Below are 23,791 nucleotides of genomic sequence, written 5' to 3' on the forward strand. Positions count from 1 at the left end.
AATACAAGTACGATGTACGGAATAATGTAAAACTCTTTAAGATAAAAGTAAAACATAGGATTTAGTGCTTTCATTGCAATTTCATCTATGAAATCTGTGGTTCTAACTAAAACACGTACCCCCTCTCCCCCCCCCCCCCCCCAAAAAAAAGGGAATATCCCTCTGATATTTCGTTTGCGATGACGACCACACATTGAAATTGAACTTTCGGGAAAAATTCCAGTCACGGATAATGATGGATAAGTTCATAATGACTACTCGTACGACAAATATACAATTACAGCCATTCATAAAAAAAATGTACGAAAAGTTAACCATTAATTATAGCTAATTTTACAGTAGTGACTAGATTGCATAAGACATTTTCAACATGTTAATGTGTACGTATGTCATTGTAGTACGTAACAAAATCCAAGCTATGAGTTGAATTAAGCATTAAGATATATATATATATGTAAGTTGAATTAAGCATTAAGATATATATATATATATATATATATATGTGTGTAAGTTGAATTAAGCATTAAGATATACATATATGTGTGTGTAAGTTGTATTAGGCATTAAGATATATATATATATGTGTAAGTTGTATTAAGCATTAAGATATATATATATGTATATGAAAGTTGAATTAAGCATTAAGATATATATATGTATATGTAAGCTGAATTAAGCATTAAGATATATATATGTATATGTAAGTTGAATTAAGCATTAAGATATATATATATGTATATGTAAGTTGAATTAAGCATTAAGATAGATAGATATATATATATGTGTGTATGTATTAGAACTTAGTTTATGTTGTCATTTAATTTGTTGTGGCTGTTTGAACCTTTATACATATTGTAATTAGATTACCAACGTTTGCACATCATATTGACCCAAATCAAATGATGGCCTTTACTTCATATGAAATTTTCAATAGTCTTTCACTCAGAACACCTTATACATCACAGGCTCATGAGATTACTCAGACAGTTGTGTGTGTGATATACCCCTGTCCTGGGTTTATATTAGTAAACCGGCACACTCTCATATCTAGCAATATGTGAATATTGATTAATATATGGAGTTTTGGTTGCGGTTGAGAGAAACATGCTTGCGAAAAGGGAGCGGAAGGGGCCAGGGAACTCCTCTGCTTTGTGCCGAGCCTCGAGGCACGTGCAGGCTGTACAACAGCAGCGTAAATATAAGGGGTGCTAGCTCGAGGATAAAGAAAAATGATTCTTGAAAACCCCCCGTAATCTGGTATTAAACAGGAAAACGGTAGCCACGAAATAAGCCCACACGGGACCTATATGTATAGCACATATGAATGTACATATATGTGTGTGTTTGTATCTAACAGCTACACACTAGAAAGGTTGTATGTATATAGGCGTCAAACCAAAAATATAAAAACTATTTACGAAAAGCATATCGAACCCATTACTAGCTGAGATTTTTAAGAGAAAATCTTATCACTTCAACATATTGTGTGCCTTTTTATCTTCGATTTTTTTGCTAAAAATAAACAATTCTAGAATTATCCTTATGATTTAAAAAGCAATAATGGTAATATATTTTTTTTTTTTTTTAACTGGTACTTTCTTCATAACTCACAAGCTGGCAAACAGAAACACAATAAACGAAACCTAAGCCTAACAGGAATAACGCTCAATGGTTAAAGTTGATAACTACTTATTCGGGTTTAACATGGGATTTTTATGCACGGAAGTTAAAGACGACACGTATTTAAAATATGAGCAAACACCAGCGCGTATAAAAAATTAAACAGAATAAATATTTCCTCTTCTTCCGGATGTAAAAAGAGGAGCGTGTTAAATTGCCTCATGATGACTGAAAAATGTAATGTGTATGGATTCTGTTACCGAAATTTAATCCAGCTACTTCAGAGCTATGCTTCTCTGTCAAAGTTCATGAATAGGTTACTGAACACACGGTATGAGTCTTCTTTCATAAGATTCTCTAACATATACGACAACAAACAGAAGTTACTTAACACCGAATATCGTAACAACTGTAACACTATATGTATATCTTGGTGGATGAGAACACGTAAAACACCATTTACTTGTATGAAAGACAGACTTAAAACAGCTACTGGAGCTATAGGTTAGTGAGCATAGAAAGAAAAGGCTTAAGTGTAGTGCCACAGACCTACGCAGCTTGTCAAACAGATACGACATAGTAGAAGTGTAACAGACTTATGCTAATAATATTGTTTAGACGAAATATAACATCCCGTATAACACTATCTCTAACAAACTTGTGACAATAGAATTACATACTACAATTAATAAAGTGTGTATAACTGCTTGTGAAACAGGTAATTTTAGTGGCATTATAATCATGAAAATACCATCTTTAACTCAGCACTCCACAGACTCTAAATGCAAAATAATGTCACCATAACACTAACTCACTACATCACAACATGCTATTATAAATCATTCAACTCACCATAACACTAACTCACTACATCACAACATGCTATTATAAATCATTCAGCTCACCATAACACTAACTCACTACATCACAACATGCTATTATAAATCATTCAACTCACCATAACACTAACTCACTACATCACAACATGCTATTATAAATCATTCAACTCACCATAACACTAACTCACTACATCACAACATGCTATTATAAATCATTCAACTCACCATAACACTAACTCACTACATTAAAACATGCTATTATAAATCATTCAACTCACCATAACACTAACTCACTACATCACAACATGCTATTATAAATCATTCAACTCACCATAACACTAACTCACTACATCACAACATGCTATTATAAATCATTCAACTCACCATAACACTAACTCACTACATCACAACATGCTATTATAAATCATTCAACTCACCATAACATATTTATATCTAATATTCTGATACAACATGTTTAACTCCTCACATCTTATCACCAATAAGTTCACTTAGAACATTCTGTGAAAACACACTCAACTCAGCATTTGAACATATAACCCACTGCACCTTAATGTTACTGATTTTCTGTAGAACATCCTAACACAAGCCATGTAATTTACCACACCTTGATCGTCATATAAAACTTCTGATTCACCACATCTTATTTAAATTACCTAAATGCAGGATATCATCAAACAACTCGAGTATCTTATCACATATTTACATTACTTAGCTTACTTTCGACAGAGTAACCCACCACACCACATCCTGATATCATACATGTAAATGACCACACCACAAATTTAAACACACCATCATGACGTCATACATGTAAATGACCACACCACAAATTTAAACACACCATCATGACGTCATACATGTAAATGACCACACCACAAATTTAAACACACCATCCTGACGTCATACATGTAAATGACCACACCACAAATTTAAACACACCATCCTGACATCATACATGTAACTCACCACACCACAAATTTAAACACACCATCCTGACGTCATACATGTAACTCACCACACCACAAATTTAAACACACCATCCTGACGTCATACATGTAACTCACCACACCACAAATTTAAACACACCATCCTGACATCATACATGTAAATGACCACACCACAAATTTAAACACAACATCCTGACGTCATACATGTAACTCACCACACCACAAATTTAAACACACCATCCTGACATCATACATGTAAATGACCACACCACAAATTTAAACACAACATCATCACACCTTTCAGTAGAATGCCGTGCTACAGCTCACTACGTCCTGACGTTATGTAGATATTCTGACGTCACACAATAAACGGTCTCATCCTAAACAACCTTTATAATTAAAGTATCTTCTGTAATGGCGTAACGTGTACTAATATCTTCTACCTTTTAATACTTATTCAGATTAAGCTTGGGTCGGCTAAGGCTTAACTGTTAGTTACCTGAGCTTAGGGCGATTGATTTGTGTTACTCACTGTTACGAACCAACCCATTTTTCACACCTTGCGGCGCGGGCGCATTCTCAACAAGCAGTGTGCTGGTGATTGGCCACAGTAGCCACATGACTAGGCGCGCGCCAGCACGCAGTTTCTCATCAGGCTGTGATAATATTCTTCGGCTTCGAGGGTCTCGCGCTAGCCAATGAGAAAGCAGTTCGACCTTTCGGCAGTTATGCCCTGATTGCCTGTAGGGCACGACCGCCTTGCCTAGGATTATCACTCGCTAATAGGCTTCTTGAACTTTAATGACACGTTTTACCATATATGGAATACGTTGCCATGCCAACCGAACAGTTTCAACTATTATGTCATAGTTCAGAATAGCTGAGGTTCAGCCACACGCTCACGCACCCGCGACGTGGCACAACCTGACTCCGGTAGTCGACTTGTCCGCGACCAAAGACGAGCGCCCAGATCACGCAGGTTCACGCGCAGTTGCTCCGGGCTGCTCTGTCGGTTTCCCTGTGGCAGAGGGTTTGTTGATGTGAAGCCCGAGCGGGGCAGCCCCAGTTGCCCGCCTGGCTCGGTCCTGTTAGGACTGCTGGTGCTTAGACTTTAACGTACATGTGTGAGCAGGGCGGAGGCTTGTGTCACACTATCAAGTCCTCACGCTTCAACAACTCACCCCGGTTATTGCCGATTTCGTACCTCAACTTGCGGTGTTGCTTAGCTACTAGAAGAGCGTGAGCAGTGAAACCGAGAACTAAGACTGAACTGTTCACGATGGCCCTGGCCGTAACACCTTGGCGGGATCCAACACCGACCGCTGGAACTACAGCATCGGAGGCAGATCTGGCTACCCAGACGGTTGCTCAGAACGGGACCGGAGGTGCCCCACCTCCACCCCAACCAAGTACACCTTCCCAGAGCGCTGATAAAAATGTGCAGCACACAGAATGTGTAGTGTGTGGAGATAAGAGTAGTGGCAAGCACTACGGACAGTTCACGTGCGAAGGTTGCAAGTCTTTTTTCAAACGGAGTGTCCGGCGGAACCTGACTTACACATGCCGTGGGAACAGGAACTGTCCCATTGACCAACATCACCGAAACCAGTGCCAATACTGCCGTCTGAAGAAGTGTCTGAAGATGGGCATGCGCAGGGAGGGTAGGTGCCCAGGTCAGCTTACTTTCCTCTCCTCTTTACTCGCCACTGACCCTCAGTCAGCCTCTCCGGTCAGTACATTATCCTGCCGTGACTGTGGCTGACCTTTGGCCAGTGGCGAGACAACTTGGTTTCAGTGTACTTTCTCTGTCTTTGATAAGTAGTTGTTATCTAATCACTGTTGTTCCTTTCCGTCTCCGTTCCGAGTTTTTATCAGACTTACCTATAGTTAAAGAAAAAGCTTTTAGATGTTTCAGAACCAATAATATACAGAAATCTTTAAGAAAAAACGCAGGCGTGGGCCTAAAGTGAAAATTAACAATATGTTTAACCCTGTGTCTGTGTGTGTGTGTGTGGGAGAGACGCGAAAGACGACAACAGTACACCCGTTTTCATCTCACTTCATGTGGATGGCGTACCGAAAACAGATCACCTCAGCCCTGCGCGCTAGCTGCTGTAAGACTTTTCTTCCACGCAGCCAGGTTTGTGGCGTTTTTCAGGGCTCGGTTGTTTGTGTCTTGGTACAGTCAGCCGTCTTGTAAAACGACATGTAGTGTTATATATCTTAACAGAATCGCTCAGTTCAGTAATCTGTTTTCTTTGTGTAAATCCATAAACGTTAGTAAACATGTAATAGAAGCGTTTAAACTTACCTTATACGCTATATTTTTGCTCTGTTTAGTATAATAACTTGTTAACTTTTAAGCATTCAGTACTATGTCGTTACCATGTCATTATTGCCCACCTTTAGTTAGTGAGGCAACTACATACTGTCAATGTATTTTCTACCCAACAGCTGTTCAGCGGGGCAGACTACCACCGACTCAGCATGCCCTTCCCGGGCAGATGGCCCTTGCCAACGGGGACACCCTAAACGGTCACTCGTACCTTTCCAGTTTCATCTCGCTACTCCTCCGAGCAGAGCCCTATCCGCCATCTCGGTACGCCCAGTGTATGCAACCCAATAACATAATGGGAATTGATAATATCTGTGAGCTGGCAGCTCGTTTACTGTTTAGTGCTGTCGAATGGGCAAGAAATATCCCGTTCTTTCCAGACCTTCAAGTGACGGACCAGGTGGCTCTTCTCCGGCTCGTGTGGAGCGAACTTTTTGTGTTGAATGCATCTCAGTGCTCCATGCCCCTACACGTGGCGCCCCTGTTGGCGGCCGCCGGACTTCACGCATCACCTATGGCGGCCGATCGTGTGGTTGCGTTTATGGAGCACATTCGAATATTTCAAGAACAAGTTGAAAAATTGAAGGTTCTACACGTGGATGCTGCAGAGTACAGCTGTCTTAAGGCAATAGTACTCTTTACAACTGGTATGTAAAATACTGACGTAGTCGATCTTTGAACGTAGGTAATATTCTAAGTAAACACAATATTAATTTATTTAGAAAAATGTGTTCTACTACACCTTTTAAAATATTATTGTGTTTCTTAACATTTACAGATAAAAACAGAGTCGAAATAGTTTTACGGTTTTATCATCTTTTCTTCTACTACTGTACAATATTCATGTTCTCATGTTTACTCTATATCTTGTGAAGTATCCATATTTGTCCCTAAACTTTGAGAAGTTATGGTCGCTTCTTCTACAGAGTATTTTCACTTTTGTTAAATGTGGAACGTATTAGCCTATTTACAAATTAAGGCTGTAAACTTTTTGCAATACTTTTCTATATTGAGTTTCTGTACTTTTACAGCATGCCTTTTTTTATTTCTACATCGTTAGAATGTTTATATATATTTCTATTTCAAGAGTTGAATAATTTTCGATTTGTATCATAAGCTGTTATATTACTATTAATTACACGTTTACGTCAAGAAGAAACGTTCAAACTGAGTAACAAAACTTGAGATTCGTGGTAAACACACGTAGCCCTTTATCCTTCACGTTCGTGATGGGAAAACTTTAATGTTACAAAGTGTACAAGTGAGGCACGCATTTTATGATTAATGTACTAAGACATCAGTTACTTCTGTGGCTTGTATAACACGTCCACGTTGTTGACTGTCACATCGAAACCGATTAGAAAAGATCCCGATTATATGTTAACCGTGGGGTCTGTACATACCAATTATATAATGCAGCTAATTGTTCGGCACCATATTTGTACCTATTGTAAAACAACCTAACTGTATATTAACAGTTACATCTATGTGGGTCTACATTAGTATGCAATCTAATTGTTCGGCACCATATTTGTACCTATTGTAAAACAACTTAACTGTATATTAACAGTTAGATCTATGTGTGTGTACATTAGTATGCAATCTAATTGTTCGGCACCATATTTGTACCTATTATAAAACAACCTAACTGTATATTAACAGTTAGATCTATATGGGTCTATGTTAGTATGTAATCTAATTGTTTGGCACCATATCTGTACCTATTGTAAAACAACTTAACTGTATATTAACAGTTAGATCTATGTGTGTGTACATTAGTATGCAATCTAATTGTTCGGCACCGTATTAGTACCAGTTATAAAACAACCTAACTGTATATTAACAGTTAGATCTATATGGGTCTACATTAGTAAGCAATCTAATTGTTTGACACCATATTAGTACCTGTTAAAAAACAACCTAACTGTATATTAACAGTTAGATCTATATGGGTCTACATTAGTAAGCAATCTAATTGTTCGGCACCGTATTAGTACCGGTTAAAAAACAACCTAACTGTATATTAACAGTTAGATCTATATGGGTCTACATTAGTAAGCAATCTAATTGTTTGACACCATATTAGTACCTGTTAAAAAACAAATTAATTACCTATTAATCACTAGGTTTGTAAAGATCTATACCTAACTGTTTAACATCAGTATACCCTCTTTCCGATGGCTCAGCGGTAAGTCTGGGGGCTTATAACGTTACACATCGGGTTTCGATACCCGTGACGGGCACGGCAAAGATAGCCCTTTATGTAGCTTCGTGCTAAACAGCGAAAGGGTGTCAATTTTTACGTCTAATAGAACACAAACCGGTGATCTGTTTACATCAAAATGGTATACTCAGAAAAAAACGAACACAATACGTATTTTCTTAACACCTAGGCCTCTTATTAAATAAGAAAAAATCTAGCTGTGTCATGCTCCTATTATAAAACCACCTAATTGTTTCTGTCAGATTTTTTATCATAAAACCAAATTGTCTGTTTCCCTAACAACTGTATATAACACCAAGAATATCCGTTTTCAATACAAATTGACTGTTTCTCTTAGAGTTATGAGCAGAAAACCTCTCGGTCATTCGTTTCAGTTAGATTTTTACCTCTTATAAAACAAACGGATGATCTGTTTCCATCATATTTTGATATGTTATAAAACCGATTATTTTTTCATTAGATTTGTAGATCGTATAAAACAACCTGTTAGTCTGTTTTATTACATATGTCCCTATTGTAAAATAACATGATAAGTCTTCGGATTTACAACACTAAAATTAGGGGGGGTCGATTCCACTCGGTGGACACAGCAGATAGGCTTATGTGGCTTTGTTATAAAAAACACATATACACGCTTCCGTTAGAACTGTATGCAGAAAAAACGATCTAAATGTTTCTGTCATACAAAAATCTGATGATCTGTTCCTTCAGACTTCTCCACATTATAAAACCAGATTTTTTGTTTCGATTAGAATTGTGCCTATTATGCAATGACTTGAATACCTCTTTTCATTACGTTAAGCATATATTCAAAACGTCTTCTCCATCTGTACCTATTATAAAATGCCTTGATTGTCTGTCTCTATCATACCAGTGTTTATTTTTAACTGACCAGATTGTCTATTTCAATCATACCTGTGCCTATTATAAAATGGCTTTATTGTCTAATTTCAAGTGACCTGATTGTCTGTTTTAATCAGAACCCTGTCTATTTAAAATGGCCTGATTGTATATTTCCATGAGACCTGCGTCTATTATAAAATGGCCTGATTGTCCGCTTCAATGAGACCTATCTCTGTTATAAAATGGCCTGATTGTCCGCTTCAATGAGACCTATCTCTATTATAAAATGGCCTGATTGTCTGTTTCAATCAAACCTATCTTTATTGTAAAATGGCCTGATTGTCTGTTTCAATCAGACCTATATTTATTGTAAAATGGCCTGATTGCATATTTCTACGAGACCTACCTCTATTATAAAATGGTCTGATTGTCTGTTTCAATCAAACCTATCTTTATCCTGGTTGAAACAGACAATCAGGCTATTTTACACCTATATTTATTGTAAAATGGCCTGATTGTCTGTTTCAACCAGACCTATATTTATTGTAAAATGGCCTGATTGTCTGTTTCAACCAGACCTATATTTATTGTAAAATGGCCTGATTATTTTATATACAGTTTACTGTAATTTTCTGACGAATGACCACGTTGTCTGTAATTGTGAAATTTCTACCGTTTATTAAACGAGCTGGTGTTTTCTGCCTCCACTATCTGTTTACTACAACCAGTTTGACTTGTTTCATATATTATATACATAATGAATTGCTTCTCTCCTTACCACATCCCAGCAGAATGTATACATATATAGTTCATCATACTGAAAGAACGTAGAAATTATTTTAAACCTGTAATACTAGCTTACGTTGAAGTGATTTCAACAGCATTATACGAATATATAAGTTTGAATAACTCTGACTAATTTTTTAAAAACCATAAAATTCACCTACCACATATATTTTCTTGAACGTTTTTTTAATTACACTTCTGTACAGTCGTTCCAACACAACGTTCCGTGAATATAATATATTTTTACAAAGTGGATTTTGTAAGCCTGCATAATTTCAAAGCTTACTCGACGTTCTTTTCGTATAGATTTAATGTCACGAGCTTTTAACGCGTCGTTTTCGTTTTGAGGAGTTATAGAGAGTTTGTAGAAAAATCACACGACTACCAGGATTAGTTGCAGAGTTAGTTTCAAGTAACAATTAGCGAAACTACAAACTCAGATAAAAACATTAATTGTCAAAAAGTAAAGAAAACGAAATGATGCTTTGTTAATAAAAAGCGATGACTTATTTTGATATAACAGCTAGTTAATTCTAATGTTATATTACACGTATAGTGACATATATATATATCATTGGGTGTCAGTGCATATGTTAAAATAATAAATATTTCATTTTTTTTTTGACGCAAGGTATTACTAATGCAAAACCAACAAAATCACTACAAACTAAATTTTCATTATACACTCCCAAACCTTCAAAATTACTCTCATAAAACCTTGTAAAACAAAGGATCATTTCGTAAGTTAGCTATCATTATACACTCCCAAACCTTCAAAATTACTCTCACAAAACCTTGTAAAACAAAGGATATTTTCGTGAGCTTTCTTATTGGAGGAGTAGTTTACAATATAGTCTCGTTTTTATGACGATAACAGCTAGGATACACATGTGTAATCTAGGTTTACACTCTTTTCTTGTCTTGATCCTAATATCATTTAAAACGGCAAAATAGTGAAATATATAATAGCTAACAAATATACAACACAGCAGGTTAATAGCCTGTTTCTTTGATCTCCATATGTAAATTAATATCTTACTTCAAATCATATGTATTATATATAATTTTTAAATGGTTAGTATAGAAATTAGGGCTTTTTAAAATGGATTATTCCTGTTCCAGACGTTTTTTCAGGATCCTCCAAGCCTGTATCTTTTATAGTTAACTTTGGTTGTCTAGTGTATACACCATTCAAATCTGTGTATCCTTGTGGTTGCAGAAGTCTGCTGAATGTTAAAGAAACCAGTACAAGTCGTTGTTAGATCGTTCTGGTCTTAATGGCGAGGGTGAGCCTTAATTGGTCACGCCTCACTGAGGTAAAAAAAAAAAATCTTAGGCATTTTGCTTAATGGTTTGACAAGGGTGCAACTTCATGTTTTTGCTTAGAAAAGCCTTGAACTGGGATTCTACGACGCAAAAAAAGAATGTTTACGGTCATTGAATTTCACGTTACCAGAACCAGTTACTCATTTGGTTTTTGAGTCGCTTTTTCAGTCTAGTTTGAAAATCGACGTAACTATTCTACGTTAAGGTAGCTTACACTCAATATCTCCAGGGAGAAATGTTAAGGTACCGTTTACACTCAATATCTCCAGGGGGAATATAAATAAAAACATGATTCAACAAAATGATATTATAAATAACACAAATGACACTAAAACTGCTGTACCTTTTAGATGATCACGTCAGGTAACAAAAAAAAAAAAAGATAATTCTGCTTAAATGCTCTGGGCGTTGTTATCGTTCTACGTTAAGTAAACACGTTTCTTGAGGTATGATGCAAACCTGTAGTAGGCAGTAGTTACTATTATAGGAAATACCACACGTATTCAACGAATTGTATAGGCGAAAATCACCGAATGTTCCTTTTAATCATACAATACTTGTTGTTGTTTGTTTTTTTTTTGTTGTGTTGATGGATTTTTTTAAACTGACTTTTAAAGGATGTGAGAGAGCACTAATAATGTTTTATATAGGATTGTGAAGAAAATGTAATGAAACAAAATAGATTGAAAAGCTGTTTCCTTTGCCAGTTTTGAATACTAATATATTTTATCTGTTACCCGATTTCTTAATTTCAAATTATAATGTCGCATATCGAATGAGAAAATATAGGGTAAAGAAAACCCAACTGGACACCATGAGACAAGATTTTCTTTCGACATTTTATAATAATCAACCAAGTTGAAAATAAAGTCCTTCCTGGCTAAGCAATGTTTGGTTTGGTTTGAATTTCGCGCAAAGCTACACGAGAGCTATCTGCGCTAGCCGTCCCTAATTTAGCAGTGTAAGACAAGAGGGAAGGCAGCTAGTCATCCCCACCCACCGCCAACTCTTGGGGTACTCTTTTACCAACGAATAGTGGGATTGCCCGTACCTTTATAACGCCCCCACGGCTGAAAGGGCGAGCATGTTTGGTGGTACGGGGATTCGACTAAGCAATGTATTTTTATGAAAATAAACGAGTTTTAAGTTTTATAGCAGTTAGTTGTAAGTATTTAGTTACTTATTCGTAAGTGATCACTAATTATGATTAATCCTGCAAACTTTGGCTTAATTGACTCACACCAGATTTATGAAATATCACAAAGTACAAATAAGCCCAGGGAGCGGAGGTAGATCAGTTTGTTTAAATTCACTGCAAGAGAATAGTTATAAATTCGAACTTGAAAAGTCATTTTACACCATAACAAATGTAATGCAAAATAGTAAGGATTATTTTCTCATGGGTCTCAATAAATATTCAAAAAGGTTGAGGTTTGTTGGAGTAACACAAATAATTGGGGCCAATTTTCTTTTTATTTGATTTCTTACATTTATTTTACGTTTTTTTTTTATTTATTTATTTTCATAATAAACCGTCAGTAGCATGTTTTTAGTTAACCAAACGTGTTTAAAACAGAACTGGCATTTATATCTTAAAGGAATATTTCAAAATGACCGAAAATCATTAAAAGACGTAAGATATAAAACAAAACTGTTCTTTTTCATGCAAAATTATGGCAGATGTAAATGAAGCATCACATTTATTTTCCTCCAATCCGTCGATAAATGACTCCCCTCCCCCAGCGGCTCAGCGAGAAGTCTGTAGGCTTACGACATTAAAAATTGGGGTCCGATACCTGTGGTGGACAGAGCACAGATAGCCCATTGTATAACTTTGTACTTAACGGCTAAATCAGGGATCTTATTCAAAATTAGGGTCCATACATATATTCATGTATACACACACACACATATATACATATATACAGTGAAATATTTTAAATTGCAATCCTCTGTGAGAACTTCTCAGGAATCATATTACAGTTTACTGCTGAGTGAGGGTAAATGTTTGGTACATCCTTGACCCGGTACCTCTACACTCTCAGTTAGTTGGACGAGGACAGTTGGTCTAGCTGCTGAGTGACGCCATAACGTGCAACCAGGTCCTTGAAGTACACGCGGAAGACCCAGTGCCTGCCACGCGCACTGGGTAGCCGAAGGTCACGAGATAGGATGTAGATGCTCATCCCAACGTAATGGCACATAAAAGTCATGGTATCTATGTTCTTCTCAAAGTATTCAGTTGGAATTACTTGATATAACTGGCCTTTTACGGTCCAAGGAGGCCATATAAGTCGTTGAATGACAACACTAGTGTTCCTGGAGTTAACAATTAGCCCTAGAACAATGAAATTCTGAGATACATAGTAAACATCACATCTAAGAGAAAACTAATGCTTATCCTTCTGTAGCACCAAATAGCACATTGAATAACTGTTACCTCCAATGGTAACAGTAACTCATGGATCTACCAATCACTGGTGAGCGTGTTGAGGTTCACAGCACAAACAAACAGACGAAAGGTCTTTGAGCGCCATAGCCACCAGGGGGTACAAGGGACGAAGCACCCACTAGTTTCAGGACTTTCAAGAGTTACGCAGGAAGTAACTAAATAGCTCACAAGCCACAATAAAGGCTCTTGGCCAATCACAATGTGTCTTTATTTCTTATGGATTAGAATATTGTTTCAAATTTTTATCCTCATCGTTCACTAGAGACCTCCTCCTGTACAGAATCCTGACACGGTTCTGTGACAGAACATGCGGTTATATTTTTTCTTTCAACATTCCTTTTATGACTTTTTAAATTTTCTTTTAATGCGTTTTTGTTTTTCCGCTATAGTGGGGTCAGCAAGCTTAGGTGGGCAAGTGCGGGTGTGACCCGTGAAGAGCAGCGGGTCAATTTGAGGTTAGTAATATTTCTTATTCTAGGTGACATCATGAGGGCGTCACGGTCGTTATAACGTCAAAACTGAATTTCTATTGGAGACGCATAATTAATAATCGCTCTATTGTCAGAATCCAGATCGGACCCTTGGTTAGTAAGCTTATTTAGATGTTCAATTGTATCAAAAGTTATTGGAATGCCACCTTTGACAAAGTAAGATGCAAAATGTTGATGGATTAATAAAACTGTAAACGCCAGGACTTGACCTACTTTCGAGTTGTCTGTCCTCCATTTATCTTCCAGGTAAAGTAAACTGAAGTGTTATCTCCTGTTAAGCACACAAAATTTGTGATGTGCCCATCGCGGGTATCGAAACACGATTTTAAGTGTGATTAATCCTAAATGGAAAGATAACTTTTTATCTAGAAGGAATAACTTACATGGAGGTTCATTGTTTGTTTGTAATTAAGCACAAAGCTACAAAAGGGGCTATCTGTGCTCTGCCAACCACGGGTATCGAAACCCCGATTCTAGCGTTATAAGTCCGCAGACATACCGCTGTGCCACTGGGAGGCTGGAGGTTCATATGTCACCAAAGATGAAAAGAGGAAATAACATTGTATAAATTGTAACACTTTATTTTAATTCAACCAACACGATTTCGAAACGCTGAAACAGATAATATTAGTTCAAGACTTTACTTGATAGAAGGTACTAGAACATATGTCTAAGATACAATAACCCATTAATCGGAACACAGAAATCTCGAGGCTTACCGCGACAGCTAGACCAAATATATCCAGATTCAATCAGTAACACAACAAACCAACGAAATGATCTAGTCCCAAATAGAATAACCTATTAATAAGAACACAGGAATCTCGCGAAAAGTAGACCAAAATTATCCAGATTCAACCAGTAACACAACGTATCAACAAAATGATCTAATTCAAAAGGCTAATCCTGTGAATTACAGGGCAGGAAGCTCAAGGCCTAACACGACAAACAAACAGTGAGATCTAGGCTAAAACCATATATCACGTATGTTAGAGTGGAGAAGGCTTAAAGGATAACATGACAGAGATGGAACCAAGCGGCAAATCTCATGAATTATGTTTAGAACAGTAAGCTCAAGGCCTACGGAACACGAGAGATAAACAATTAGATTTAGGCCTAACCGATCCCAGTGACTAATATTTAGATTTAGGCTTAATCGACAAATTCCTGTGACTTAGATCACTGCAAGCTCCAAAGTTAGCACAACACAAACTAAAAAAGCTATAATTGTAGATAGTGAGTCTTATGTATTAGATACATGAGGCTTAGCACGTAGAGAAAACCAACTTTTTCAGTTAATTTGTATAATTTGAATTTAAAAAATAGAGAACTCAAAGCTTTCCATGTGATTAAACTATTCAAACCCAAACAAGCACATCCTAATAAAGTAATTAACATAAGATCAGTGGAATTCCATATATGTGTTACAGACATGTTGTAAAACAGTCATTTCGCTAATGATTTCAAAATATGCCTGTAACATAAGTACAAAGGAAAAACGCCACATTGTGGTGTCATTTGATTTTATTTTTTTTTAACCAGGACTTGTCTGAAAACAAAATAAAAACGATTGTTGACTAGAAAGTACCTAATCAATTCGGAAAAGTTCAAAATGTCAACATAACATTAAAGTTGTTTTGGCTAGTAAGTGACATTCTTTTTTTCTAATCTCCCAAACTGGATGTTTTCATAAATTGCTGGTTCACACATATTTCAAGTTTGTGCTAACCATTCGGCCCCAGGACTTGTGTTTCTCAGTAACTGACACTCATTGGGTCGGAGATTCAGTGAAGAGATTCTCCTCCATCAGCAGTTTTTTACATTTCATCGTTCTAGCTCCGTGTAGTTTTTGCCAGTAGGGGTAGCTGACCTGCTATATAGCTCGTGCACCTGCGGGCACAGCCGAGTCATCAAGTTCGTGAACGTGATGGTTACGTGTTTTTTCATCTGCTGACCCGAGGAACTTTTATCAGTAACTTTTAATTCGTCGATCGATCCAAGGCACTGAATGTCTAATGCGCGAGGAATCCGTATCTGAGTTTCCCAAAACGTGCTATAAGAATACTTTTAAGTGATAATCTAGCGAATATCGCGTGTCTTTCTCCGTGTCTAAACTGCAAGTGTAGAAAAGTATAAACTAACATAACAATGTAAAATCATTTTAACTGAATCTAACCATATCTGCACTATTGACAGCTTAAATCGAATTACACAGCACTTGAAACCAGTACTTTCGAGTTGAATAAAGTTTTATAATCACATCATGACAAGAATCCACCAGTTTTTTATGTGGACACCAGTGTATAAAATAGTAGCTAAAATCATCATCGTAAGTTCACCATTAATCTTTACCTGATTTACATTGTTATAAACTTAGTACAGAAACGCACGTAGGTTGTAGTCTTGGTCAATCTGACTGAATGATAGCTATCGATCTCGGAAATCGCATTCGTTTCTGTACCATTTTCATTGGTGGTACAGTTGAATATTGTTTACTATACACACACACACACACTTTTAACTTTTTTTATGTAACGCCGAATCGCCGCTAGGAGTTGTGATTTAAATATTTTGTGTGATGCATTTCCTGGCCTACTTGCCAAAATATCTTTCAGTCCAACACTTCTTTAACACACAAACATATAATAACAGGAAAAGAATATTTCCGTATATAAATGGTTATTTAAGTAGAATACCACTACGACTGAGGTTTAATATGACAGGTCAATATGAAATCAAAATAGAAACACATGAATATTATCTGAAATGAATAAAACCCACGCTAAAATAAAACTGTTTATAATACTACACTATAACACTATTATTATTGGCATGGTACTGACAAATAGACTTCTGCCACATAGTTTAAGTCTAATAGGTTAAGGTTTTGTGGTTCTAGCTATAATTTGGAAAGAGCGTTAAGCCTAACGTAATAAATAGTGACATCGATTCACCAGTCACTGACAGTTCGTCCTATAAAGGTAAATGATACGAAGTTTAGTGAAGGATGTGTTATGTATTTATTCGTATTATGCTAGTATTTTCTTTACTGCTTTCTAGGGAAGATGTAATGTATTTTAGGGTCAGTATATGTATATATATATGCGTGTGCGTTAAAGAAATTTGCCCGTTTTAATGTTTTAGACTAATAAATATAGAACTAATAAAACACATCCATTATTGCCTTCTGCGTTTTTTTTATTCAGAAAAGTATATATTGAAATATCTACGTGTCACTCTGTTGAAGTATCTACGTGTAGCTCTATTGAAGTATCTACGTGTAGCTCTACTGAAATGTCTACGTGTAACTCTATTTGAAATGTCTACGCGTAACTATTGAAATACCTACGTGTAGCTCTATTGAAATATCTACGTGTAACTATTGAAATACCTACGTGTAACTCTATTTGAAATGCCTACGTGTAACTATTGAAATACCTACGTGTAACTATTGAAATGTCTACGTGTAACTATTAAAATACCTAAGTGTAGCTCTATTGAAATGTCTACGTGTAACTATTAAAATACCTAAGTGTAACTCTATTGAAATGTCTACGTGTAACTACTGAAATACCTACGTGTAGCTCTATTGAAATATCTACGTGTAACTATTTAAAATACCTACGTGTAGCTCTATTGAAAATGTCTACGTGTAAATCTATTGAAATGTCTACGTGTAACTATTGAACTATTGCCATTATTTTACTATCTCCCTCTTGTGACAAATTTTATATATTCTATAAGAACAAAAACTACAAACTTTGAGAGTCCACCACTCACTTATCAGCGCGACACTTTCATCTTGATCTTGTAACCTTCAAATTATATGTAACACTTCAATGTTACCCCGATTATAACCCTAAATTTTGAGGTCGGTGAAGCTAGAGTCACAGTATAAAATGTTTAAATCCAGAATTAGACTTAACATCATGCATAATTATTGTAGTAATAATATTAATAAATAGTAGCATGCCGTTTAAAAACTAACTCGTTCATAGATCCGTTTGTTTTGGCAGACAACGCCGGATGCTTAACCGACGTGCAGTGAAATGGAAGGATATAGAACTACTCCTGATATTCACCTCAGTACGCTATTGTTAGTGCAACATCCGCTACACGATAAAATACATGTTCTGAACTTTTTATATACGTAATACTTGAAAATACAACTCTTTTTTTTTATCATGGCACTAACAACTTTTTCAAAAGAGAAAAAAACTAATATAATATCACTGAATACAAAGTTCATTGGTCTTAACCGTAGATTGAAAAGATATTCACTGATATAACGCACGATGTGAGAAAAGTTACAATTAAAAGACACATGGACCATATTATCATATCAGTGCAGTATTCGAACTTGTGAATGGAGTCACGTGATTATACATAACTTGCGTAACGGACTTATAAAGCTAAAAGACGGGGTTCGATTCCCCGCAGCGGACACAGCAGATAACCCAAAGTGGCTTTACTTTAAAACGAACGTTTCAGGAAATAATGCGAATCTTGCCCGATTTTTTTCAACATTCTGCCTATTTATCGGTGTGGAACTTTGCGTAAAAAAATGTTTTTATTCGAACTGGAATTAACTTAGCCGTTGTTGAACTTAAAGCTAGGAACTTTTAAGTTCAAACCTAACTTCGAGGCGCTCGGTGAAAACATTAATTTGTTAACAAGATAATTAGAGTCTTACTACAGTGACAGGACTATCACGCTCTACATACGAACTGGGATTTCACGAAATATCATCCAATAACAAAGCGTATCTAGTGATTACACGCTTTGGTTAGGCTTAACACTGTACTGTATTAGTAAAATAAATAAGTAAATTGGCACGCCCTTTATGTTTAGCCATCCATGGTTCATGAGCACGTGATGTGGGGGAGACGCCAGCTGGTGGAAAAATAAGCAATTAAATTTACTCTTACATTCCATGTGAAAACCATTGTAATTTGGTACAATTTTCTCATCGTATTCGTAAGAAACATTGATTTGATGCAAGGCTTATTACACTCGTGGACATAATGAGCTTCAGATTACAAACACGTTATTTGGCTAATTATGAAGCCATATTTTCAGTTGTTTGTTGTCTACTTTTTATATCAAGCATGTGTATGCATTTGGAGTTCACATTTTGCGGGATAATCCGTCCATGGTATTATAGAACTTTCAAAATGGCTTCTGTCATTGTTCTAGAATCATCAAAGTTAGCTCAGGACAGACTAGCATTAATCGTTTGCGGTGTCCATCAGGACGGTTAGTAATTATTAGATTAGCAGGAAAACCCCGTCTTTCGATAGGGCAATAAGACCCCACTAAGGGTATCTGCCACTCAAGATAGTATAGTCTGGCAGGAAGTCAGCGACGTACCCGGAGCCAGCTTCCGCCCTGAAGCAGGCGGTCTCTTCATGCTGGGCATCGTTAATGTGTGCTGGCCAACCGAGTCGTTCAAAGTGAACGGACTGCCGGAAAAATGTGTCAGTTTCTGTTTAAAATAAGTATTGGTGTAAATGGACAAAACAGCACACCAGGATTAAGGATGCGCATGTTAAACAATAATGGGACATCCTACTGGTTTATCAAGTTGAATTCCGGTAGTTGTCTTTTACATGATTTTAGGAGCCAATCACTGTGGGTGTCAGCTGACTAGACTTAGAGCAAACAAGTTATCTTAGCACTCTCAGGCCATTAATACACTGGAAGATAGCACAAAATGTGTGTGGAGTAAGAACAGAGGGAAATCTAGGCGTTAGAATAGCCTAGATAGCCCCGTGAAGCTTACTGTCTGTGTGTATTGAATGTGAGTAGTCGTCTGAAAAGATTTAGGGGACAAACAGTTGAGGCACAAGCAAGATCTGGATAGATTTTGAAAAAATCCGCATCTGAGCGCCTATATAAAATATAAAAAATAATCTGATAATTGTCCTGGTAAAGCGTTATTAAGGGGTTGAACGCCCTTACTAAATGTCGTGATAAAGTGTTATTAGGGAGTAGAACGCCCTTACTACTAAATGTTGTGGTAAAGCGTTATTAGGGAGTTGAACGCCCTTAGTAAATGTCGTGATAAAGCATTATTAGAGGGTTGAACGCCCTTACTACTAAATGTCGTGGTAAAGCGTTATTAGGGAGTAGAACGCCTTTACTAAATGTCGTGATAGTGTTATTATGGAGGAAGAACGCCCTTACTACTAAATGTCGTGATAAAGTGTTATTAGGGAGTAGAACGCCCTTACTACTAAATGTCGTGATAAGGCGTTATTAGTTAGGGAATTAAACGCCCTAGAGTGGTCCTACCCAAGTATTAGATCAAAGAGACAATATTATATGTTTTGCTGGATAACATAGTGTCTTCTACAGCGGACGGGCTGGTGTTTCTTAAAGGTTACCACAGCCAGTAAAATCGGTGGAGTATTTTAGAAATATAGATCATTATAATTAGTGAACTGATTCTGTTAAACATCAGGATAACTTGTAAAATCACTTGGGCCATATAGATGTCAGTGTGCATTTTGTCTTAGATGAACTGGTTCTTTTCATCGTTATGATAAATAGTAACATTTACTGGCCCCATAAATGCAATCATTACTGGGTGAAATGGTTCATTGAACATTAGAACAACTTGTAAAATCACTTTGGCTTTATCTATATCATAGATCACTCTGTATTAGATGAACTGGTTCTTATAAAATAACCGATAAAGTCACTTGAACCTTTTATATGTCATAGTAAACTCTGTATCACATTAACTGGTTCCTATAAAAGTTAAGATAACTAGTAAAGTCACTTTGACTTTATGAACTGGTTCTTTAAACGTTAGAACAACTTGTAAAATCACTTGGGCTTTACAGATATCAAAGTGCACTCTGTATAAGATGAACTAGTCCTTAAAAATGTTAAGATAAGTTGTAAAATCACTTGGACTTTATAGATGGCAGAGTGCAACCTTTACTGGGTGAACTGCTTCTTTTAAATGTTAGGAAAACAAGTAAAGTAACTTGGTGGCTTACGCATATAACACTGCTATCTGAGCATGTAATAATAATAATAGAATTTATAAAGATTGGAATACATTGATTCATATGTTGTGAACCTTCGCGGTTGTCGACATTTTCGTCCGTAATCCCAATATCATCTCACAAGGTTCGCCCAGTTTATGGTATTTATGTTAGTCCGAAACTCAGATACTAAGGTAACAATGTAAAATAAACTTCATTAAAAAATATAAATATAACAATTAAGTGAAAGGTAATAAAAATAAATATATATATATAAATATACATAAATATATATACACATACTAAACATTTTACTCAATACTGTTAGTGAAATTATGGAATAAATAAGAAATAAAAAGGAATGTAATTTAACTTACTGCAACCATTCGTGACAGTCACCAGCTGCTGTCCTGATGTTACGTCACGGAGACCAGGTAAATACCAGTTGTCACACCTGGAAATAACACGGTCTTTTCCAATCCATGTCGTTTTCTCAGACTTTGATAGCTTGAACTTTAGCGTAGTTGAAGTAAATTGCTGATAACACGTTGTGGTGATAAAAGCCTACTGATAAGACTGGTGGGCGTAGTCTTAATTGTTGTGAAAACAAACATACAAACTTCTACATTGATAAGAAATCGTATTTTGTGTTTTGTATCTTTTATAGAGACATATCATATTATATCAAACAGCGTTAGACAAATTTTCCTACGCCTCAGTTACAGAGTGCTACGCACCATGAGAACCAACTGTTATACACCATAATTACCACCAGTTATACACAACGATTACCAACGGCTGTACACCATCAGTACCACCGGTTATACATCATGAGTACCAACTGTTATACACCATAATTACCACCAGTTATACACAACGATTACCAACGGCTATACACCATCAGTACCACCGGTTATACATCATGAGTACCAACTGTTATACACCATAATTACCACCAGTTATACACAACGATTACCAATGGCTGTACACCATCAGTACCACCGGTTATACATCATGAGTACCAACTGTTATACACCATAACTACCACCAGTTATACACAACGATTACCAACGGCTGTACACCATCAGTACCACCGGTTATACATCATGAGTACCAACTGTTATACACCATAATTTGTATAACAGTTGGTACTCATGATGTATAACCGGTGGTACTGATGGTGTATAACTGGTGGTAATCGTTGTGTATAACTGATGGTCCTTCTTTGACGATAACTTACTCATGATGTATAACTGGTAGTAATCATGATTTATGATAACTGACTCATGATGTATGACTGGTGGTACTGATGATGTACAGCCGTTGGTAATCGTTGTGTATAACTGGTGGTAATTAATGTGTATAACAGTTGGTTCTTATGATGTATAACCGGTGGTACTGATGGTGTACAGCTGTTGATAATCGTTGTGTATAACCGGTGGTAATTATGGTGTATAACTGGTGGTAATCGTTGTGTATAACTGATGGTAATTATGGAATTACTACCAGTTATACATCATGAGTCAGTTGTCATAAATCGTGATTACTACCAGTTATACATCATGAGTCAGTTGTCATAAATCGTGATTACTACTAGTTATACATCATAAGTCGGTTATCATAAATCATGATTACTACCAGTTATACATCATGAGTGAACTATCATAAATCATGATTATCACTAGTTATACACTATGAGAACCAACTGCTATACATCACGAGTACCACCAGTTGTACTCCATAAGTACCACCCGTTATACTCCATACGTACCAGCTATTACATACTATGAAACCCAGGTGTTATACATAATCACCACAAGCTATTATACACCACGAGTGTTAGCTGTCATACGGCATTTTACACCAGCTTTTATGCATCGTGACAACCAACAACAACATGTACACCAATCCGCTATAAAGTATGACTACAAGTTGCATACATCATAACATTGTTGTATCCTACACATCATGGCAGTCAGCTGACATGCATCACAACTGCCGGCTGATTGAGGTATCTTTTCATCTTACACTGACGGATCCAGAATCCGACCATTCAAAATATGTTTTCACCGCTGCATAGCGCTTTAATATTTATTTACTTCTTAATAAGCCAAATTCAATATTCGCCACTGTTTCATAAACGCTTTTTTTTTATCACCATCATAATAAAAGCAATACAAGCACATCTGACATCATATCAAATTAATTAATAATTCATTGAAAACAATTCGTGAAAACTAATCTTATTGTTCAGGTGGCGCCCAAGTTGCCCTGGAATGAAAATTTCTATTTTCTTCAGAATTTTACATGTACATATGACCTGAGCATACTATAACTATGACTAGGATGAAACGTTTAAATAGCAAAATCAACACCATGAATCTTTCTCGCCTTTTTTTTTAATCTTCCCGGTGTGGGGGGGAGGGGGGACACACGCGCTCCCTTCTAGATAACATCTACTACATATAAGACTACCAGCTTCATAAATCACGCAGTCCGGATTCGAACCCCGGATTTTAGCGTTGTAAGTCCGTAAACTTACCGCTAATCCACTGGAGGAGTCTACTGATATAAACAAGTGTTATGGAATGACTGTTCCATACGGCATTTAGTACCACACACATACATATTTCATGATTGCATGACTGCAGATGTTACATAGATTTAGAAACTCTGTCCCGTTTTGCTATCTTGCTTACATTGCATGGGTGTGAATATTAAACACTAAATTTATTGTCAAAACCTCTCTTCTAGTTGTCACATATTCGATAACACTAATAAACTGAAACGTCGGGGGGGGGGGGGCTACAAAACCACTCTTCTAGTTGTCACATATTCGATAACACTAATAAACTGAAACGTCGGGGGGGGGGGGGCTACAAAACCACTCTTCTAGTTGTCACATATTCGAT

General features: G+C 36.5%; 1 protein-coding gene and 1 long non-coding RNA gene across 3 annotated transcripts in view; one reads left to right on the forward strand and one right to left on the reverse strand.

The window, feature by feature from the left end:
• The window catches only part of LOC111089206, a 37,369-nt gene extending 15,788 nt beyond the window's left edge, over window positions 1–21,581 (reverse strand). Inside the window, exon 1 of the long non-coding RNA XR_002613513.1 lies at window positions 21,257–21,581. This is a non-coding gene — a long non-coding RNA (uncharacterized LOC111089206). The remainder of the gene's footprint in view (window positions 1–21,256) is intronic.
• Window positions 4,119–6,435, forward strand: LOC106472723 (nuclear receptor subfamily 2 group F member 1-A-like). Of its 2 annotated transcripts, none has more exons than XM_013933378.2 (2): window positions 4,119–5,100; window positions 5,882–6,435. In XM_013933378.2, exons 1-2 carry the CDS (start codon window positions 4,707–4,709, stop codon window positions 6,415–6,417), a joined length of 930 nt encoding a protein of 309 aa, XP_013788832.2. In that variant the 5' UTR covers window positions 4,119–4,706; the 3' UTR covers window positions 6,418–6,435. The 2 variants fall into 2 exon arrangements, with proteins under 2 accessions (XP_013788832.2, XP_022256970.1); XM_022401262.1 differs by having other exon boundaries at window positions 4,119–5,088.
• Window positions 21,582–23,791: the final 2,210 nt, after the last annotated feature.

The sequence above is a fragment of the Limulus polyphemus genome, unplaced genomic scaffold, assembly GCF_000517525.1.
Source record: "Limulus polyphemus unplaced genomic scaffold, Limulus_polyphemus-2.1.2 Scaffold5550, whole genome shotgun sequence".
NCBI classification, from domain to species: domain Eukaryota; kingdom Metazoa; phylum Arthropoda; class Merostomata; order Xiphosura; family Limulidae; genus Limulus; species Limulus polyphemus.